The sequence below is a fragment of the Cervus canadensis genome, chromosome 22 (genome assembly GCF_019320065.1).
Source record: "Cervus canadensis isolate Bull #8, Minnesota chromosome 22, ASM1932006v1, whole genome shotgun sequence".
Classification (NCBI taxonomy): domain Eukaryota; kingdom Metazoa; phylum Chordata; class Mammalia; order Artiodactyla; family Cervidae; genus Cervus; species Cervus canadensis.
In genome coordinates, this window is record NC_057407.1 from 51,752,536 (window position 1) to 51,770,995 (window position 18,460).

At 44.3% G+C, this 18,460-nt stretch overlaps 1 protein-coding gene and 1 non-coding gene across 4 annotated transcripts; one reads left to right on the forward strand and one right to left on the reverse strand.

Annotated features, from left to right (window-relative positions):
• Positions 1-5,976: 5,976 nt before the first annotated feature.
• On the forward strand, positions 5,977-6,106 carry LOC122425228. The gene has a single exon (XR_006264773.1). It is a non-coding gene; the product is annotated as a U11 spliceosomal RNA (small nuclear RNA).
• A 584-nt stretch (positions 6,107-6,690) lies between these two features.
• CCR4 (C-C motif chemokine receptor 4) lies at positions 6,691-18,402 on the reverse strand. Of its 3 annotated transcripts, XM_043443373.1 has the most exons (3): positions 11,892-11,938; positions 10,718-10,804; positions 6,691-9,474 (listed from the first exon to the last, which is right to left on the reverse strand). In XM_043443373.1, the coding sequence occupies exon 3, from the start codon at positions 9,422-9,424 to the stop codon at positions 8,345-8,347; it is 1,080 nt and encodes a 359-aa protein (XP_043299308.1). In that variant the 5' UTR covers positions 9,425-9,474; positions 10,718-10,804; positions 11,892-11,938; the 3' UTR covers positions 6,691-8,344. The 3 variants fall into 3 exon arrangements, with proteins under 3 accessions (XP_043299308.1, XP_043299309.1, XP_043299307.1); XM_043443374.1 differs by lacking the exons at positions 10,718-10,804; positions 11,892-11,938 and adding an exon at positions 18,293-18,402; XM_043443372.1 differs by lacking the exon at positions 10,718-10,804 and having other exon boundaries at positions 11,892-12,019.
• Between the last annotated feature and the right edge of the window lie 58 nt (positions 18,403-18,460).

The window sequence follows — 18,460 nt, forward strand, 5'->3', positions numbered from 1 at the left end:
AAAATCACTGCAGATGGTGACTGCAGCCATGAAATTAAAAGACACTTGCTCCTTGGAAGAAAAGTTATGACCAACCTAGACAGCATATTAAAAAGCAGAGACATTACTTTGCCAACAAAGGCCCACTGAGTCAAAGCTATGGTCTTTCCAATAGTCATGTATGGATGTGAGAATAAATTAACAACAACAAAACAAATGAACAAACATAAAAAAATAGAAACAGAAGGGCGGGTGTGGGGGATGAATAAGCCAGGTGAGGGAGTTTTAGGCATATGGGTTTCCAGTTACAAAACATATGAGTAACAAGTATAAAATGGACAGTGTGGGGAATATATCTAATAACTATGTAATATCTTTGGTGACCTTTTTAAAATTTCATATCTCTATAAGCAGATGGATATTCCCTAAACTTACATGGTAATCATTTCATGATATATGTAGGTCAAATCATTATCCTGGGGACTTCCCTAGTCGTCCAGTGGCTTATATTCCATCCTCTCAATGTAGGGGCCCAGGTTTGATCCCTGGTCAAGGAACTAGATCCTACATGCAGCAACTAAGAGTTCACATCCTGCAACTAAGATCTGGGACAGCCAAATAAATAAATAAATAATTTAAAAATCATCATGCTGCACAGCTTAAACTTATACTTTGTCCATCTCACTCAGTCGCGTCCGACTCTTTGAGACCCCATGGACTGTAGCCCCCCAGGCCCTCTGTCCATGGGCTTCTCCAGGCAAGACTACTGGAATAAGTTGCCATGCCCTCTTCCAGGGGATCTTCCCAACCCAGGGATCGAAACAAGGTCTCCCGCATTGCAGGTGGATTCTTTACTGTCTGAGTCACGAGGGAAGCCCAAGAATACTGGAGTGGATAGTCTATCCCTTCTCCGAGGGAACTTCCTGACCCAGGAATCAAACCGGGGTCTCCTGCATTGCAGGCAGGTTCTTTACCAGCTGAGCTGCCTGGGAAGCCCAAATGTATATGGTGCTGTATGCCAATTATATCTCACTAAAACTGGAAGAATAAGAGAAAATTATGAAGAAAGTAGAGCATTCCCACACACCCCATGCCCCATTTCCCCTATTACTAATATCTTACATTAGCATGATGCACTTGTTATACTTAATGAACCAATACTGACACATTATTATCAGCTAATGTCCGTATTTTATTCAGATGACCTTAGTTTTTAGCTCATTTTCTTTTCTGTTCCACAAGTACATTTTATCTTCATGTCTCTTCAGCCTCCTCAGGCTCCTCTAGTCTGGGACAATTTCTCAGAATTTCTTTGTTTTTACTGATGTTAACAGTTTTGAAGGATCTTGGTCAGATATTTTGTAGAATGACCCTCTTTCCAAATTTTTATACCTCTAAATTATCCCTAAATAGGAAGGAGCTGGTATCTCAAAGCCTGGTATCATGTAGCAGCAGCAATAGCAGGCGTTCTTGTCTTCTGTTTTGAGCTAAAATATCTCGGGAGTGCCCTGTTAAGCATTTTAAGCAAGTGAAAGTGAAAGTCTCTCAGTCGTGTCTAACTCTTTGTGACCCCATGGACTGTATAGTCCATGGAATGCTCCAGGCCAGAATACTGGAGTGGGTAGCCTTTCCCTTCTCCAGGGGATCTTCCCAACCCAGGGATCAAACCCAGCTTTCCCTCATTCCAGGCAGATTCTTTACCAGCTGAGCCACAAGGGAAGCTGAGGATAAATATATTTGATGATAGTAATAAAATATCATATTCCTATACTTCTATAGTATTCCTATCCTGATCGTAGTCAGTATTGTTTTTCTGGGTGTCGATCTCTGAATTGTTAAGTATGAGTATGCGTGTGTTTGAGGCAGGGTGTCCGTTCTTTTCCAGGAGGCAAGCTGTTTTCACAATCCAATGACTCTCTTCTACTGCCACAGAGACAGACTGCATCCTGCAGATCTGAAACAAATCTGCCTCCTCTGAGCCAGACTGGGACTCGGAGGGCTTCTGATTCAACCTCTGTTCCTGCCAGCTCCTGCTCCTGGCGGTAAACCTCTCCTTATGGGAAATGGGTTCTTGCAGAGATTGTGAGCTCTGTCACTGCCGTACCCTTCTCCACTTCTGTGCCTGACATCGGCTGCTTTTAGTAGGTCTTTCATATATATTTTAGACTCTGAAAAGTATTTCTCTCTCCAAGTTTGATTGAAAATGGAGTTTGTGGGGTTTTTCATTCTTCTTGCTGTTATTTTCTAATTTCCCAGAGAAGACGAAAATGCAGATTTCTGCAACTCTGTTCATACCAAAAGTCATAATGAAGTCATTTTTGACCCAAAGACCACCCACTAATTTCTGGAACAAGGAGGCAAGTCAATCAATCTTTGAACTCTGTCACACAAAGATTTATTAGAAACATATTGGGGATTTTGGAGAGAGGACTAGTGAACTTTATGTAGTGAAATAGAAACTTGAGTTGCCAGCATAGAGTACTTAATTAAGAGATAAGGAAATTCACTCATTCACTAAAAAATAATTGAATAACTGCTCTGTGCTAGGCATTTTACTAAGCAGTTAGGTGATGATTATTGTTGGTGGAGCGGGTCTACTTCATTATTAAAATGTCGTTTCCCCTGAACTCAATTGCTTGGGGATAATAAAGCCAACCTTATCTACTCTAAGAGGAGGCTGAAATGAGTTTCAAAAACAGTTAGTGGAGTTCTGATATTCTGAAAGGGGAATTTGAAGCCATTAGAAGCTTTTAAGGAGTAAAGTATTTTTTAAAAAATTTTATTGAAATATAGTTGATGTAAAATGTTGTCTTAGTTTCCAGTGTACAGAGAAGTGATTCAGTTATACGTATATATCTATTCTTTTTCTGATTCTTTTCCATTAGAGGTTATTACAGGATATTGAATATAGTTCCCTGTGCTATAGAATAGGTCCTTGTTGGTTATCTATTTCATACATAGTAGTGTGTGTATTTTGGTCCCAAACTCCTAATTTATCCCTCCCCCTTCCCTTCCCCCTTTGTTAACCAAAGTTTGTTTTCTACATCTGTGAGTCTATTCCTGTTTTGTAAATAAGTTCACTTGTATCATTTTTTTAGATTCCACATGTAAGTGACATCGTATGATATTTGTCTTTCTCTGTCTGATCTACTTAGTAAAATAATCTCTAGTTCCATCCATGTTGCTGCCAATGGCATTAGTTCATTCTTTTTATGACTAATATTCTATTTCTTTTCTTTTTTTTTTTTTTTAGTTCTCCCACTTTATTGCTACCAACCCGTCTCCCTCCACCCTCGTACACACATGCTCAGTCATGTAACCCCATGGACTGCAGCCCGCCAGACTCCTCTGTCCATGGACTTTTCCAGGCAAGAATACTGGAGTGGGTTGCCATTTCCTTCTCCGGCTAATATTCTATTGTGTGTGTATATATATATATATTACATCATCATCCATTCATCTGTAGCACTTAAGTTGTTTCCATGTCTTAACTATTCTGAATAGTGCTGCTATGAACATTGGGCAGCTTGTGTCTTTTCGAGTGGGAGTTTTCTCCAGGTATATGCCCAGGATTGGGATTGCTAGATTATGGCAGCTCTATTATTCATTTTTTAAGGAACCTCCATACTCTTTTTCATAGTGGCTGCACCAACTTACATTACCACCGACAGTGTAGGAGGGTTCCCTTTTCTCCACACTCTCTCTAGCATTATTTCCCCCCCGCCCTTTTTTGTTTTGTTTTGTTGGTCATACTACTTGGCTTGTGGGATCTTAGTTCCCCGACCAGGGATGGAACCCAGACCTCGGCACTGAAAGCAGTGAAAGTGAAAGCCCTAACCACTGGACCATAAGGGAACTCCCTCCAGCATTTACTGTTTACAGACTTTTTGATAATGGCCATCCAGGAGTGAAGTATCATGACCCCAGAAGTGAATGGAATTGTGTCTGGTTCATTTGAGTCCAGGAAGCCACAGACCAGTGCAGAATACAGGACCTCATGGCCAAGGGTAGAGTTGAGTTGTTACTATAACAGAAAGAGAATGGTGTAGGGATGATGGCTCGGGTTTGAGGCAGGCGAATTATGACAGCAAACGTGAGGCTGACTAAAGGAAGCACATGAACCAAGAGTCAAAGGGGGTTGATAGCCAGAGGGTGATGAAAGGACAGCCTGATGCAAACTCTATGCATCCTCATTTTCCCACACCTGGGGTCAATTCCATTTATATTAGGGGATGATTCAGAATTCCCATTTTAGACTTGAGTTCCTGGGAGCAGACTCTGAGACTCTGAGATGAACATACAGGAGATTTAATGGGGAGTCCTCTTGGGAACAGCATTTGTAAGGGCATGAAGGAGGCAGGACTGGGCCGTAGAAGAAGTTGTTAAGAAGTTGTTACCACAATGTAGCTGCAACAGAGGCTCAGCTAATCTCACGGGCAGCTCCGTGGTTGGAATGGCTTATCAGCATGTCCCAAATTAAAGCCAGGGAGCAAGCGAGTCTCTCCCCTGCAGACCCAGGCACTGGAAGTGAGCTGCCGCCCTGGGAGGACAGTCCTGAAGAGACCAACTGAGAGCGCCAAGTGTCAGCGCTCCCGGAGCGGATGGGATGAGTGCTCCTCATTCTGCACAGGCTGTGTGGACAGCACCCCACAACCCAACAGTCACCTCCAGCCTGTTGCAGGATGGCCCCTGTCCCAGGAGCTCAAAACTGCTGCCAAAAATGAGGTCCTGATTTTTCTTTTGTCTCAGCTTTTCCTCCTTTGCTCCTCTCCCCACCTGACCCCCTTCACTTTAACTACAAAAACCTACTCACCCCTCCCTGACCACCAGGGGTGGTCTTGACACAATATCTGCCTCTTCATGTGCAATTTCACCAACTTAGAATGTCCTTCCTCCTTTCCATTCACCAAAATCACGCTCCTCTTATAAGGCCAACTTCAAAAGCTAGTTGAAGTTTGACATTTGACATTGATTCCTTCTTCGTCTGGGGTCCTAAAGCATTCTGTTTGTGACTCTGTTATTGTATCTGTCCTGCTTGCTTTGGAGTTGATCTTGTATTTGTGTTTCCCCTTCTCAGGTTACAATCTATATGTGCAGAGCCCGCTCCTTTATCCTATTCTACTCTCCATTACCTACCGTTCTGCGTGGTACAAGACAGACTCCCAACAAATCAGAAATCATTGCATAAAATGTCCCAGAGTGTTATGACAGTTTCTTATGAAAAATCTCTCATAAGGTCTATACATCACCCAGCATTCTTCCTTCTCTTGGGAAGCAGGTGACACTTTTTTATTTAATAGAGTTTGAGTGCCTATTATGGGACAGATACTGACAGGGCTATTTCTTATTATTCTTTTTGTTGTGGTTGAGGTAAAATTCATACACTATAAAACCAATCATTTAAAACTGTACCTACCATTCAGGACTTCTCTGGCCATCCAGAGGTTAAGTCTCCAGGCTTCCACTGCAGGGGATTTGATCCAAGGATTTGAACCTTTGTCAGGGAACTAAGATCCCACATGCTGCATAGTGTGATCAAAAAATAAAAGTAAATCAAAATGGTTTTAAATGTACAATTCAGTGGCATTTGGTACATTCACAATGCTGTGCAGCCATAACTTCTATCTTATTCTAAAACAATGACATCGCCTGAAAAGCAAACCTCTTTCTTTTGTTCTTAAAGAAATTACACCTAGTCTGTGACTCATTTGAAAAGACCCTGATGCTGGGAAAGATTGAAGGCAGGAGGAGAAGGGGACGACAGAGGATGAGATGGTTGGATGGCATCACCGACTCAATGGACATGAGTTTGGGTAAACTCTGGGAGTTGGTGATGGACAGGGAGGCCTGGCGTGCTGTGGTCCATGGGGTCGCAAAGAGTCAGACACAACTGAGTGACTGAACTGAACTGAACTGTGTTCCCCAGAAGCTAGACATGGTGCAGCAAGAGAAAAATGGTTCTAATGTTCCTAATGAAAACATAGTTACACCCACCTTAAAAAGTGTTTCTGTCACAAGAGGCACACGTAGGACAGCTCTTGTTCTTTGCAGAATCAACATCAAGAGATTTTGGAAGTATAATTTTTTGGTTCTTGGGTAGCTGGTGCTTGTTGGTCCTGGCACCCTTTAAAAAAAAAAAAAAGCATAAACAAACTTTGCGTAGAAATCAAGCTGGGTTTTCTATGTTTGTTACTGAAGGGGAAGGAACTTTCTTTCCAGTGATCTGAGAGGGTTGTTTGGGTATCACCAGAGGTTCTGAATTCCCATCCTGAGGGGACAGCTCCCAACTTTGGAGCAAGGGAGGCCCTGAGGTACTGGAGGTGATAGGTGACCCCATCCTCGGATGGGGCGCAAGAGTTGTGTGGTCTACAGCTTCGGTGAGCATTAGATGTGATGGACACTAAAGGGACAGTAAAACCCTGTTGGTTAGTCTTTGTCTTTTGGTGTCCTTACATTTCTGTCTCCTCCTGATTAAATGAACGAAACTGCAAGCTCTAAGAGGAAAGGAGAGGCAGCCACTGGCTGGGAAGTTCAAAACCACACTTTATGACCAAGGCACATAGATACTTTGAGTAGTCATCTGCTTTTTCAATCACTCTGAACTCTATTCTGCTTTACAGATAAGAGGAAACCAAGGCTAAGAGAGGAGACTAATGGCTCAGACACACAAGGAAACACAGAAGTATAATTTGCAGACCCTGCCATGTCATGTGGGGGTTTTGTAAGGACTGCCCAGGAACCCCTCCTGTCCCCACTCTTCATCCACTCTCATCCCCAGGCATTTTTGTGACGATGAGTAGTGACTCCTTTCTCCATCTCAAGTGGTTATTATCTTAACACTGAAGCCTTTAATTCTTCCTCTCGGGAACATGGATCTCTTCTATAACATGTAGCAAAGATGATCAAGCCAGACAATGGGAACATTAGCGGCTCAGATGCTCATCCCCAGTGGGAGACCAAACATACACATAACCAGGAAAAACTATGCACAGGTTTATTTATTGTCTTTTATTGTATTTCTAAAAAGGCAATATCAACTTACTCTGTTAAAAATCACCTTCTGAAAATAAGTTTTTTTGGAAATGCATTCTTTATAAATGGAAAGCATGCAATAATGTGTAAATTTACAGAAGCATTTTAAACTGGTTAACTCAGGTAATAGTTTGCAAAATAGGTTTTGTTTTTGGAGCAATTACAGATATCCTTAGACTTTGTAAGTCTTAATTCTGATTAAGGCTGTAAGAACAGAGATTTCTCTTAATGACTAATTACATAATTAAAATGACTTGTAAGAAGTGACTGATTGAAATCTTGAATCATCCAAAAGTTAAAAACCAGGGTCAATATTTTAAAAGATGACACTTTTCACAATTCCAAATTTTTTGGAAGTCATTTTTATGCCATATCAGCATTAACTTTTAGTGGATTATTTTTGCCTTACTTGATGGCACGCACTTTGAAATGATTAAGGAAGCTATGTCTTACTTGATTAGTCCTTGTTATTTTTGGTTTTGAAGGAAATGTTTGTAAATGAGTAAAGGACCCCAAATAAATATATCTGGGCCTATGTATTATTTCTTAAATTTGAATACTCATGTATTAATGAAAATAAAACACACCACAAGCACATGAAACTGTGTTTGAATTTCCACAAGTTACATTTAGATTTGTTAATGCCTTGCATTTCATGTTTAGAAATCAGACCATTCTAATGCCCTCTTAAGCTTATACTTGTTCTCAGCATTGGAAGTTTGGCTTTCATTAACAAATAATCCTTCACAATAAAAGAATCCAGATCTAATTTCATGCCTTTACTATTCGTTTCTGCAGACACCTGGCTTCATGGAGTACACCGTGCTTCAGATATATGATTAGGAAACCACTGGGACAGTAAGCCGAAGTTTTTCTATATTGTTTCACAGAAGCTAGTAAAAGTTTAAAGGCCTCATTTTCACAGCAAGAATTAGCGCTTTATTCCCCAGTCAATGCTCTACAAACCCCTCTAAAGAATGCCATGAAAAAAAAAAAAAAGAATCCCATGAGTTCAGGTTGGAAGGGAATGGTCTTCCCTTTCCAAAATCATCTCTCTCCTCACTGAAACATGCTCAGGACTGTCTCAGGTTCATTCATCCCTGCAGGAAAGCCTGGCGCAGCAAGGAAGGATGTCTCGGTCCAGGGGAACTCTGGTCACGCTGAACTTGTGCTTGGCAGGAAGAAAATGTGACTTCCAGGTGAGAAGCCCTGCTTTTTGCAGTGGATGTAATTCTTCTCCCCTGTACTTGTTCAGGAAACTGTTACTTTGATGCAATTTTAAATAAGCTCTCAACTTGGGAAGCTTATTAACTGTTTCTTGTGTTTTCAGTTTTTACAGAGCATCGCGGAGATCATGGTCCACTGTGGACTGTGTGTAAGATGAGCTGGGGGTGTCAGTGTACATTGGGAGGAATCGACAGTATTGGCAGAGCACCAAAGTGCCCCGGCAGGTTTTGAAGAGCTGTACGATGTACTTGCGAAATTTCTCCCCCAGGAAGAAGTAGATGACAGGATTGAGACAGCAGTGAACAAAAGCCAGGGTCTCTGTGGTCTGGATGGCATAGTCCAGGTGTCGCTCAAAGGCGCAGTCCTGAAGGACCTCCAGCTCCACCAGGGTCTCCAGGAAGAGCACCACATTGTAAGGGGTCCAGAAACCCAGGAAGAGGACCACCACGGCAAAGATCATCTTCACTGCCTTGTTCCTCTTCTCATTTTTGCAGTGCTGCAAAGTCCTAATGATCATGGAGTAGCAGAACAGCATGATCCCCAAAGGGATCACCAGCCCTAGAATGTTGATCTCCAGGGAGCTCAGGACCTTCCACCTCGTGGAGTTGAAAGAGTACTTGGTTTTGCAGTAGGTGTGGTTGCGCTCAGTATAACACGTGCTGAACATGAGGCCTGGGAGGGAGGCGAGCACAGCCACTGACCACGTGGCCACACTGGTGATGACCCCGTAAGTCAAGGTCCTGGCTCTCAGGGAGAAGACGGCGTGCACGATGGCCAGGTACCTATCGATGCTCATGAGTGTGATGAAGAAGATGCCACTGTAGAAGCCCACCAGGTATATCCAAGAAATGAGCTTGCAGAGGCCAAGCCCGAACACCCACTGGTCTGCAGCATAGTAGCCCCAGAAAGGGAGAGAGAGCACGAAGAGCAGGTCTGAGATAGCGAGGTTGAGCAGGTACACATCAGTCATGGACTTGAGCCGCTTGTACTTGAACAGGACCAAGACCACCACAGAATTTCCAAGCAGACCGAAGAGGAAGACCAAGGAGTAAAGTGGGGGCAGGAAGAGCCCCCCAAATGCCTTGATTCCGTCCTTGTTGCAAGGCTTGGGGAGGTTTTCATAGAGATAATAACTGTTATAGATGCTTTCATCCAGGGTGGTTTCTGCTGTATCCGTGGGGTTCATTTTCAGATTTACAGGCTCCTCAAGGCAGGTCTGAGCCCAACCAGAAGAACCTAATGAGGGGAAGAGCCAACAGATTTCTATAAGAACAGAAACAAATCAGAACGGTGCTGTGTGCAGAGCACAGCTGCTTCGCCCAGATCATCAGACACTCTTCCCAAGCTTCCGGCATTGAGGGGCTCAGGTCCTTGAACTGAAGAGCAGTGCAGCCACAGTGAAATAATCCTGCCCTTTGGCGGCAGACAGATACCAAACTCCAGCTCTGCCACTGTCCCTACCCCTCTGCTGGGAGCTCTGGTTCTCCCATTTGTAAGCGGGAGAAGTAAAATCTTCTTTCAATAGGTGTTTTTCAAGGATGTATTTCTGAAAGCTAGTCTGGCATTTACTGAAATCACTCACAGAAATGACAAGACCAGATGACCTGCCAAACAGTACCGCAGCCCCGGGCCTTTCTGACATGAAAGGAAAAAAAAAAAAAGAAAGAAAATCTATGCATGTTTCCCCTTCAGATTGTAAAGCCCAAAATTCAGAGATGACTTAGGTAAATCATCAGGCTAGAAAGGAACCAGGTCGACCTCTTGCTTTTGTATTAAAATTCTAATTCCTTCTGTGTGCTTTGCACTTTACAGATTTCATAGCATGTTCGCTGGTATTGTGTATTCAATCCAGTCGTGTATTCTTGTTCCTACACCCCTTCCAACAAAAACCTGGTATTCTAAGCCAAATACCATACTGAGCTGTGGTGTAGATGATTCACAAAAGTCTCAGAGAAGTTAAGCATCTTCTGAAGACCACACGGCCACATAGAGAATGTATTCTTTGGGCCCCAAGTCCCAGTGATGTGCTGTAGGTGAACCAGGTCTGGGAGGGTGAGGAGGTGGGGCTGGGGGGCTCTGATGTGTGGCTCGGGCTGGTTCCCATGGTGTAAACAATCCCACCATGTGTGTACTAAGTCGCTTCAGTCATGTCCTACTCTTTGCAACCCCCTGGACTGTAGCCCACCAGGTTCCTCTGTCCATGGAATTCTCCAGGCAAGAATACTAGAGTGGGTTGCCATGCCCTTCTCCAGGGGATCTTCCCAACTCAGGGATCGAACCTACATCTCCTGCATTGAAGGCGTATTCTTTTACCATCGAGCCACTGGGGAAGCCCAAACACTCCCACCGTGGCCAAGGTCAGATCACCAACTGTCCCACAACATTTCTGAAGATTTAACAATCAGCTACTGAGCACTTTGCAAGTGGGCCCCAGCACACCACACCCAAGTCCTGTGTTTGCTCTGGAGCGCTGTCTTACCTGGAACACACCTGGACTCCCAGGCTGGGTGGCTGGCCACTCCCGGGCCAATCTGACACTAAAGCAGCAAACGTGTTTTTCCAAGCCCTATGGAAGGTGGCAGTATTCAGTTGGGTAGGTTGAGGGAAATTTTTGGTCTTTTCATCAGAACTGCATATAAAGATCAATTTTATGCACGAATGCTATCAGAGTGGCAATTAGCAGGATAGATCTAGAAAAGGCACGTCATAGCCAGAAATAAAATCTCTACCTTCCCAACCACCTTCATTTCTTATCTAAACTGGCAGATGAGGTTAGAGTCTTAACCTTACACACACGCTCAACCACCCTCATTTCCGATCTAAACTGGCAGATGAAGAGGTTAAAACCTTCTGACAGTTACACACATGTCCACATGTGAGTCAGAGCAATGCAGGAGGGTTTCTGCCTCAAGGCCACCTCTCCTTGCATCCTTCTTAGTGGCACCCTGATATTCTTAATCAAAGCCCTATCACATCGTTCAATAATCCCACATACATTCCCCATCTCCCGCTCTGACCACCACACACCCAAACACCCAAACTACATGTTTCTCAATAGAGAGGTTTTGATTTATTCCTGCAAAGGGATGCCGAAGACCTGGGGCATCGCAGGTTCTCAAAAAAAAAAAAAAATTGTGTTAAGTGATTATCAATTCCAATTAAACAAATAACAATTCTGGTCTACCGCCATCATTTTACCAGTGAACATGAAAGGAATAAGAGAGGCTGAGGTGTTAGGAAATTATCAGGAGACAAAACAGAAGTCGACACAGCTGGTAAATGTCTGGAATTATTCTGCAACCCTTACTTGACTGGTGTCTCTTGAGCCGGGAGTCTTGACAGAAGCCAGAAGTGGAAAAGTATATATGGTGAATGAAAATTAACTGTGAGTTCTGAGCACATGGCTTAGGCCAGATGTGTGCGGGAGGAGAGCACTGTTAAGCCTGTGAGAGCCAGTCAGATGAGGGCTGGGAGGGCTGTGTGTGAGCCGTAAGGACAGGTGCCGTCTAGGATGAACCAGCAGAGTGACCGGGATGCCCGTCATCGGCTGGCCGCCCACCTGGGCAGCTCTCAGCGCTTCCAACCCCACACACCTGTGGGCAGAGCAGCACAGGGTCCGAGAATCTAAGCACCCACACCATCTGCCCCCTTACCTCGCTTTTCTGAAAGCGGCTCCAAGGCAGGTCTGCGAGGCAGTGCCCGACTTGCTCGAGAAGCAGCGCGCTAAGACAGACAGGTGCCTTTGAAGGGCGCGTGGCTTCCTGTGAATACCGAGTCTGTTCCTCGCCCATCTACGCACGCTGACTTCAAGTGGGGTTTTTTGATAGAAGTAAGAAGCAGAAAATGACTGACTCTCCGCTTGGGTTCAGGTTACTTACTCATTTCCCCAAACTGAAAGCTGGGAAGGTTTGTGCTCTGCTAGATCGGAGAAGTCAGTTTTTCAAGAGAGAAACTTTTTCATGTTTTAAAATTTGTTGGATTTTTAATTTACCTTTTTTCCAGTTTAGCTGGCTATGCACACTAGAGATGACCTTTATATTCTGGATCAACGCGCTGTTTTGTTATCTCCCCATCCTGGATGCACCGTGACCAGCAACCAAGATATGCCACGATATGTTCTCTAAACAGTGGGATCTGAGGAGGTCAGAGTGAGAAGCCAGATTTATTTAAGAATAATAGTTAGGAGCAGGGAAGTGTATTCAGATGTGTGTGTCTGGCAGTGACATGGAGGCTCTGGTCAACCTAGTCAATAAATGTCCTCAGTCTGGTGTAAGGGACATGACGACAAAGCTCCAAGCCCCCCGCACCACAGGAAGACCCTTCCCCCAAGCCTCTTCTACTTAGAAACGGCAGCGCTTCCCCTGGACGGTGGTCCTGGCTGAGCGTTTCTTTGGGTTCACCTACCAGTCATAGCCAAGGGGCTGACATCGGTCTAAGTTTTTTGGATGTGGCGCCCTTGGCCTCTGCCAGCTCTCAGATGTCTCCTTTTATGTGTCTACAGGTGCTTGGCTCTTTGGTTCAGCTTTTTTTAAAAGAGCCACAAAGGTCATTTTTCCTGAGGAAGTTGCATGAATAAGAACTGAAAAATTGAACTAGAGTGGTGTTTATCAACCTTTTTTAATCACCGCATCCCAAGGAGTCTTTTCACACATTTTTTTCGTCATCACCTCCCCATGATATATTTGGTTTTTTTTTTTGCCTCGTCACGTGGCATGTGGAATCTCAGTTCCCCAATGCAGTCTTAACCACTGGACTACCACGGAAATCCTCCACAAAATATTTTAATACCACGTATAAATAGGGGAGTTCCCTGGTGGTCTAGTGGTTAGTGTTTTCTATTGCTTTCACTGCTGTGGCCCAGGTTCAATCCCTGGTTGGGGAACTGATATCCACCAAGATGCACAGTATGGCCAAAATAAATAATAATACCACAGATAAATAGTAAGTATGCTTGTTTTATATATATATATATATATATATATATATATATATATATATATATATATATATGCTTTATGTATAAAAGAGTAAGATTTATTTAGGGTGGGGGAGTTGCTTCTGGCTTCTAATGGGAAGACACTGGAAATGCTGCTTAAAATCCTACCACATGCAGGGCAGCCCTCCACGATGGAGTCACCCAGCCCGGAAGACCAGCAGTACTGAGGTTGAGGGCTCCTAAGCTAGAGCAATGTTCCCCCAGGTAAACTGCAGAGCCAGAAGCACAGAGAATCTGTAAAAGGGAATGGACAAAGAAGCTCGGGGAATGTGTGGCTTGGACTCAGGTTAAATGCTGAGCATGGTACAGTTCCTTATTGTAGTGCTTTCCCAGTGCTAATATTACCATGAAGCAGATATCTGGAAGCAGATAGACAGTAAAAATGTCTCAGGTATATGTTATTACCAGAGCTGACACCAGACCTGTGGACAGGAGCTAACGCATATCTTTAAGTCACGGGGTCCAGAGAAGGGAATCTATGGAACCAGTAGAACCAAAAACCCATATGGAACCAGTTGGAACCAAGATGAATCTGATCTCCAGCAGCCCTTGAGTCTCATTCTACACTGATTTTACTACATCAGCTACTAAATGATACCCTTGCCCCCAGCCATGGTCCAAAGTTGTGCCATGTTGGGAAGAAGCTCCTCTAAAACACATTCCCACTTCTCCACTCTCAGGCCATTGAATAAAGCTTGTGCTACATCAGTCTCAGCTTTGGTTTAGTCTCTGGCTGCATGAACCTGAAAGGAGTGAGAACCTCCCCTGTTGAGGTGGGGGCCTCAGCCGGGCTAGGGCCCCAGCAGGGGTCCATACGGGCTGACTGGGTAACAACTGGACAAATACATGGACACCCAGTATACAGAGTAACCTATAAAATGGACATATTGAAATGCAGAGCCTGAGGAAGATTCCACCATGGAATTAGAAACCTTGAGGGACAAGTTGCCCTGGGCAAGGCCATCTGAGTGTGTTGTCCAAGTCTCTGTGGACCCCTGCATGGACGGGGAGAAGAGATGAGATTCTAGAAGAACTGGTGTTATCTGGATGTTGAAATCATCATCAGTGGTAGTTGGTCATTATGGGTCTGGAAATGGTCCCTTAAAGCCAGTTGGTGCTCCCTTGACTGACTGGCCATGTGACAGGCCCCTGGCCCCATGTGTGAGTAAGTTAGAGCTCTGAGTCTGTGCTGGCTAGCGCATATGTCTGCCCAGTCAGGGCCACCGTGTATGCTATATGAACCTCAATTTTCTTATCTGTAAAAAAGGGAGTGATAATGCATGAAGATTGTGGGAGGATTAATGAGCCAAAGTTTGTAAAACACTTAGCATGGTGTCTGGTCCAGATAGGTATTCAAAGCGGCACCAGCTGTGAAAATTAGTAGGTTGCATAAAACATACAGGAATATGCTAGCTTCGTGTCTTGAAATGGCTGAGCCTGGCATGTTTCCCTTAGCCTTCATTAGGAATCCAGAAAATATTTTGATTTAGACTTAGTGGGCCACAATCAATTTTCACAATCACAGTCAGTATTCAGGTTAAAAGCAGGTTTCAGGTTTCCAAGTTGCAAAAGTTACTGTTCTGGAGAAAGTCATTCTTCAGGTTTGCAAAGTAATAATGATACTGTCCTGAAGAAACACGAAATAGGTTTTCCCTCCAGTAAGGGTTTCAAAACTAAGCAATATTCCCACCCCCACACATACACAAAAAAAGGATCACATTTTAAGAATCCATAGAGGGGAGGTGGTGCATTCAAGGCAACACAGCCAGAGACACATTTCATGGACAAAATCTTGCATTGAGCTGAGTTTCTGAAACCTGACCAGAGGAGAAGGTGACCAACAGAAACACCAAGGGCAAACCCTTCTCCAAAGCAAGGTGATAAGCCTCACCACACAGACCTTCACTAGGAAGCAAAGCAATAGCATGAGACTACTGCGCCCCCTGGTGGACCAAGCCTTACTTCAAGACCAAAGACATCAAAGTACAATCCCCATAGCCACGCACAGGACCAGCAAGTCTGACACTGGAAGCTAAAAATTTCCAAGGCCTTCAGGAAGCACTCCATGAAACTCTGCTGCAGAGCAGTGGTGATAAAACAGTCTAACTTACAGCTTAAAATGAGAAGGCTGCCAGGCAGGGCCACACAGCGGGTGGACCCAAGGACAGAGTAACAAGTTGAGTTGTAGGGAGCAGGTTATATATGGCAAGCAGGTTGGGATTAGTTAGTTTTCAAGAGTTCTCTGGTGACTAAGTTGAGAAACTTTGTAGGCTTGAGACAGAAGGGCTGTCCCTAGTCATCTGGTTCCCAAGCCGCAGGGCAATTAGAGCTGATTCCTAGTGATTCCAGAGAATTATACAAGAGGTTGATAGGGGAAGGGACTGCAGGATAGTATAAATGACATGATCATAAAATACCATTTAACCAAAATTGTGGTCAGAGGCTTCCCTGGCAGTCCAGTGGTTAAGACTCCAAGCTTTCACTAGGAGTGCAGGTTCAATCCCTGCTGAGGGAACTAAAATTCCACATGCTGCAAAGCGCCACCAAAAAGCAAAAATCATGACTTCCCTGATGGTACAGTGGCTAAGAACCCACCTGCCAATGAAGGGAAAACAGGTTCAGTCCCTGGTCTGTGAAGATTCCACATGCCTCAGAGCAACTACCCATGCACCGTAACTACGAAGCCTGCACGCTCTAGGGCCCGGAAGCCACACTACTGAACCCACCTGCTCCAAGTACGTGCAAGAAGCTTGTGCACCGCAGCAAAGGTCCTGCATGCCGCAACTGCCTGCCGCAATAAGACCCAGAATGGTCAAATAAATAAATATTTTTTAAAAAACAAACAAAAAAAAAACCCTCAGGACAGACGGTTTTGTAGAAAAATCCTACCCAACATGCAAGGATTTTTGTTTCGTTGTTAACTACACATCTCTAGCACCTAAAACAATGTCACACATGGGATTATGCTTAATATTATTCGCTGAATGACTATCTTATACAAATTATTTATATGAAATAAGAAAGAAATTTAAATCAACTATACTTCAATAAAAATTAAATAGAAAAAAGAAAAGAAACTTAGGACTTCAGTAGTGGACAAGAGATACAAAAGTAAAAATTCACCAAATAGAAATTATAATTAGTAATAAATGATAATGGAATAATGTGCAGTCTTCCTAGCAAACAACAATAATAAAAACAAAAGCAAGGGATTTTTTCCTAAGTATTTAAGCTATGACCAATTCTCCTAGGTGAAAATTTATTCAATGATTCAGTAAGATATCCTGAACATCTCCTACATATTGAACAGTGAGGATTTCAAGAGGGAATATCCATGTTCCAGGGCACCAGTTCACAGTCCCATGGAGAAGATGACAATGTGAGAAGATAATGATGACAGATACATTATATAAAATAAGATTTGAGGACTTCTCTGGTGGTACAGTGGATAAGAATCAGCCTGCCAATACAGGAAGCACGAGTTCGACCCCTGGTTCGGGAAGATTCCATACGTCACAGAGCAACTAAGCCTGTGCACAACTACTGAGCCGTTGTGCTGCAACTCCTGAAGCCCGTGGGTCTAGAGCCCTGTGCTCCACGACAAGGGAAGCCACCGCAGTGAGAAGCCCACGCTCGGCAACTGCAAGGTGGCCACTGCTCACCACCACCAGAGAAAGCAAGGCAGACCCAGCACAACCAAAACCAAAAATAAACAACAAATAAAAAAGATTTGAACAGAAGTGTGCAATGAAGTAAAGAGATACTTTATAAAGTATAATACTGAATAAGTGAGATTTGAGCACAATTCTCTAACAGAACAGAAATCATACCTGGCTCTGCTTGTTGGAATAAAGGAAGGCTCCTGAAAATAGTTGATATTTGCCAATCGTATTTGCCAAATGAAGCCACAAAGGAGGGACTCACTGGCAAGGCTAAGGAGACAGTGGGGTCAGAGGCAAGGAATGGAGAAAGGGGAGGAAACCAGTTTGGGACGGTGATGCTCAGCGCAGGAAGTGGGGACGGACATTGATCGTAGCTGAGATCCAACAAAGGCTGAAGTCACCATTGACAGCAGCCTTCTGTGAAATAAGAGAAACCATAACCTCATCAATGCTTTTCTTTCCAGCTGAACGTTAGCTCTCCCTGTGACCACAGTGATGCAAATGTATTGAAGGCTCCAGCTAGCAGAAGCTCTGGGGAACACCCCATGGGGTAGTCAACTTCCACTTCCATGTTTTCTTTTGAGCTCCTGACGGTTTTCTTCTGACCCAGAGCAAACCAGGGCTAGCTTAGAGCCAGTGTGCAACACGCCTTCTTTGAATTCAACCCTGACAGTTCTTCCTTCCCATCAGGCTACGATAGAAGACAACAGCTAATTTCCTCTTTGGATTCAAGGAAATATATGTAACACCCAAGTATGGTCAAATTCTGAAAACAAAACTGGCATTATTCTATTATGAACAAATGTGTCAGTAAGAAGGCAGGAGGCCAATGTTCATCAAGGAACAAATCCTATCATCTCAAAGAGATGGAGCAGTCTTACTCCTCCCAGAAGCAACCGCTGACACCAGAAGAGGCCTGGAGCCCAATGACCTCATTCCCACACAAGCGGTCCCCATGTTACAGCTGGAGACCCACTGAGGGGAAGACACTGCCCAGGATTGCCGGCCAGAGGCCATTCTACTCTGAGGTGGATCTGTTTCTGGGTGAGGCTCGGACACCCCACGGTCTGGCCTCAGTGAACCCCCTGGTGCTCTGAGAGTAGGACTCAGCCCTCCCACCAACCTGAGCTCCGGAACCCTGACCTCTGACATCCCCACCCCCAGTGGCCCAGAGAGGAAAAAGTAAGAGAAAATATGGTGGGGAGCAGATAACAACTGAAAGGCTTTGCTCCAGCCTGGCTCAGGTTCACGAAGGTCTTGTCTGAAGGACACGTGGAAGGGTGCTGACTTGCAGCCCTCCAGTCCAGGGAACACCATGGGGCTTCAGGGGAGCTGCTCAGGGCCAACTGCCCCCTTCCGGCTCAACCCTGATCAGCAGGCGGTGCCAAACACTTACCCCCACTCCCGGCAGCCACCTCAGCAGCGCAGCTCCTCCGTCAGTTCCCTTGGCTTCTGCTTGGCAGTCTAGAAGAAGCTGTTGATCTAAGAACAGTGCTCATCTCTTTCTTCAAATTCACCCAATAAAGAAAGTCAAACACTGGAACAGGCTGGGGAGACACTCCTG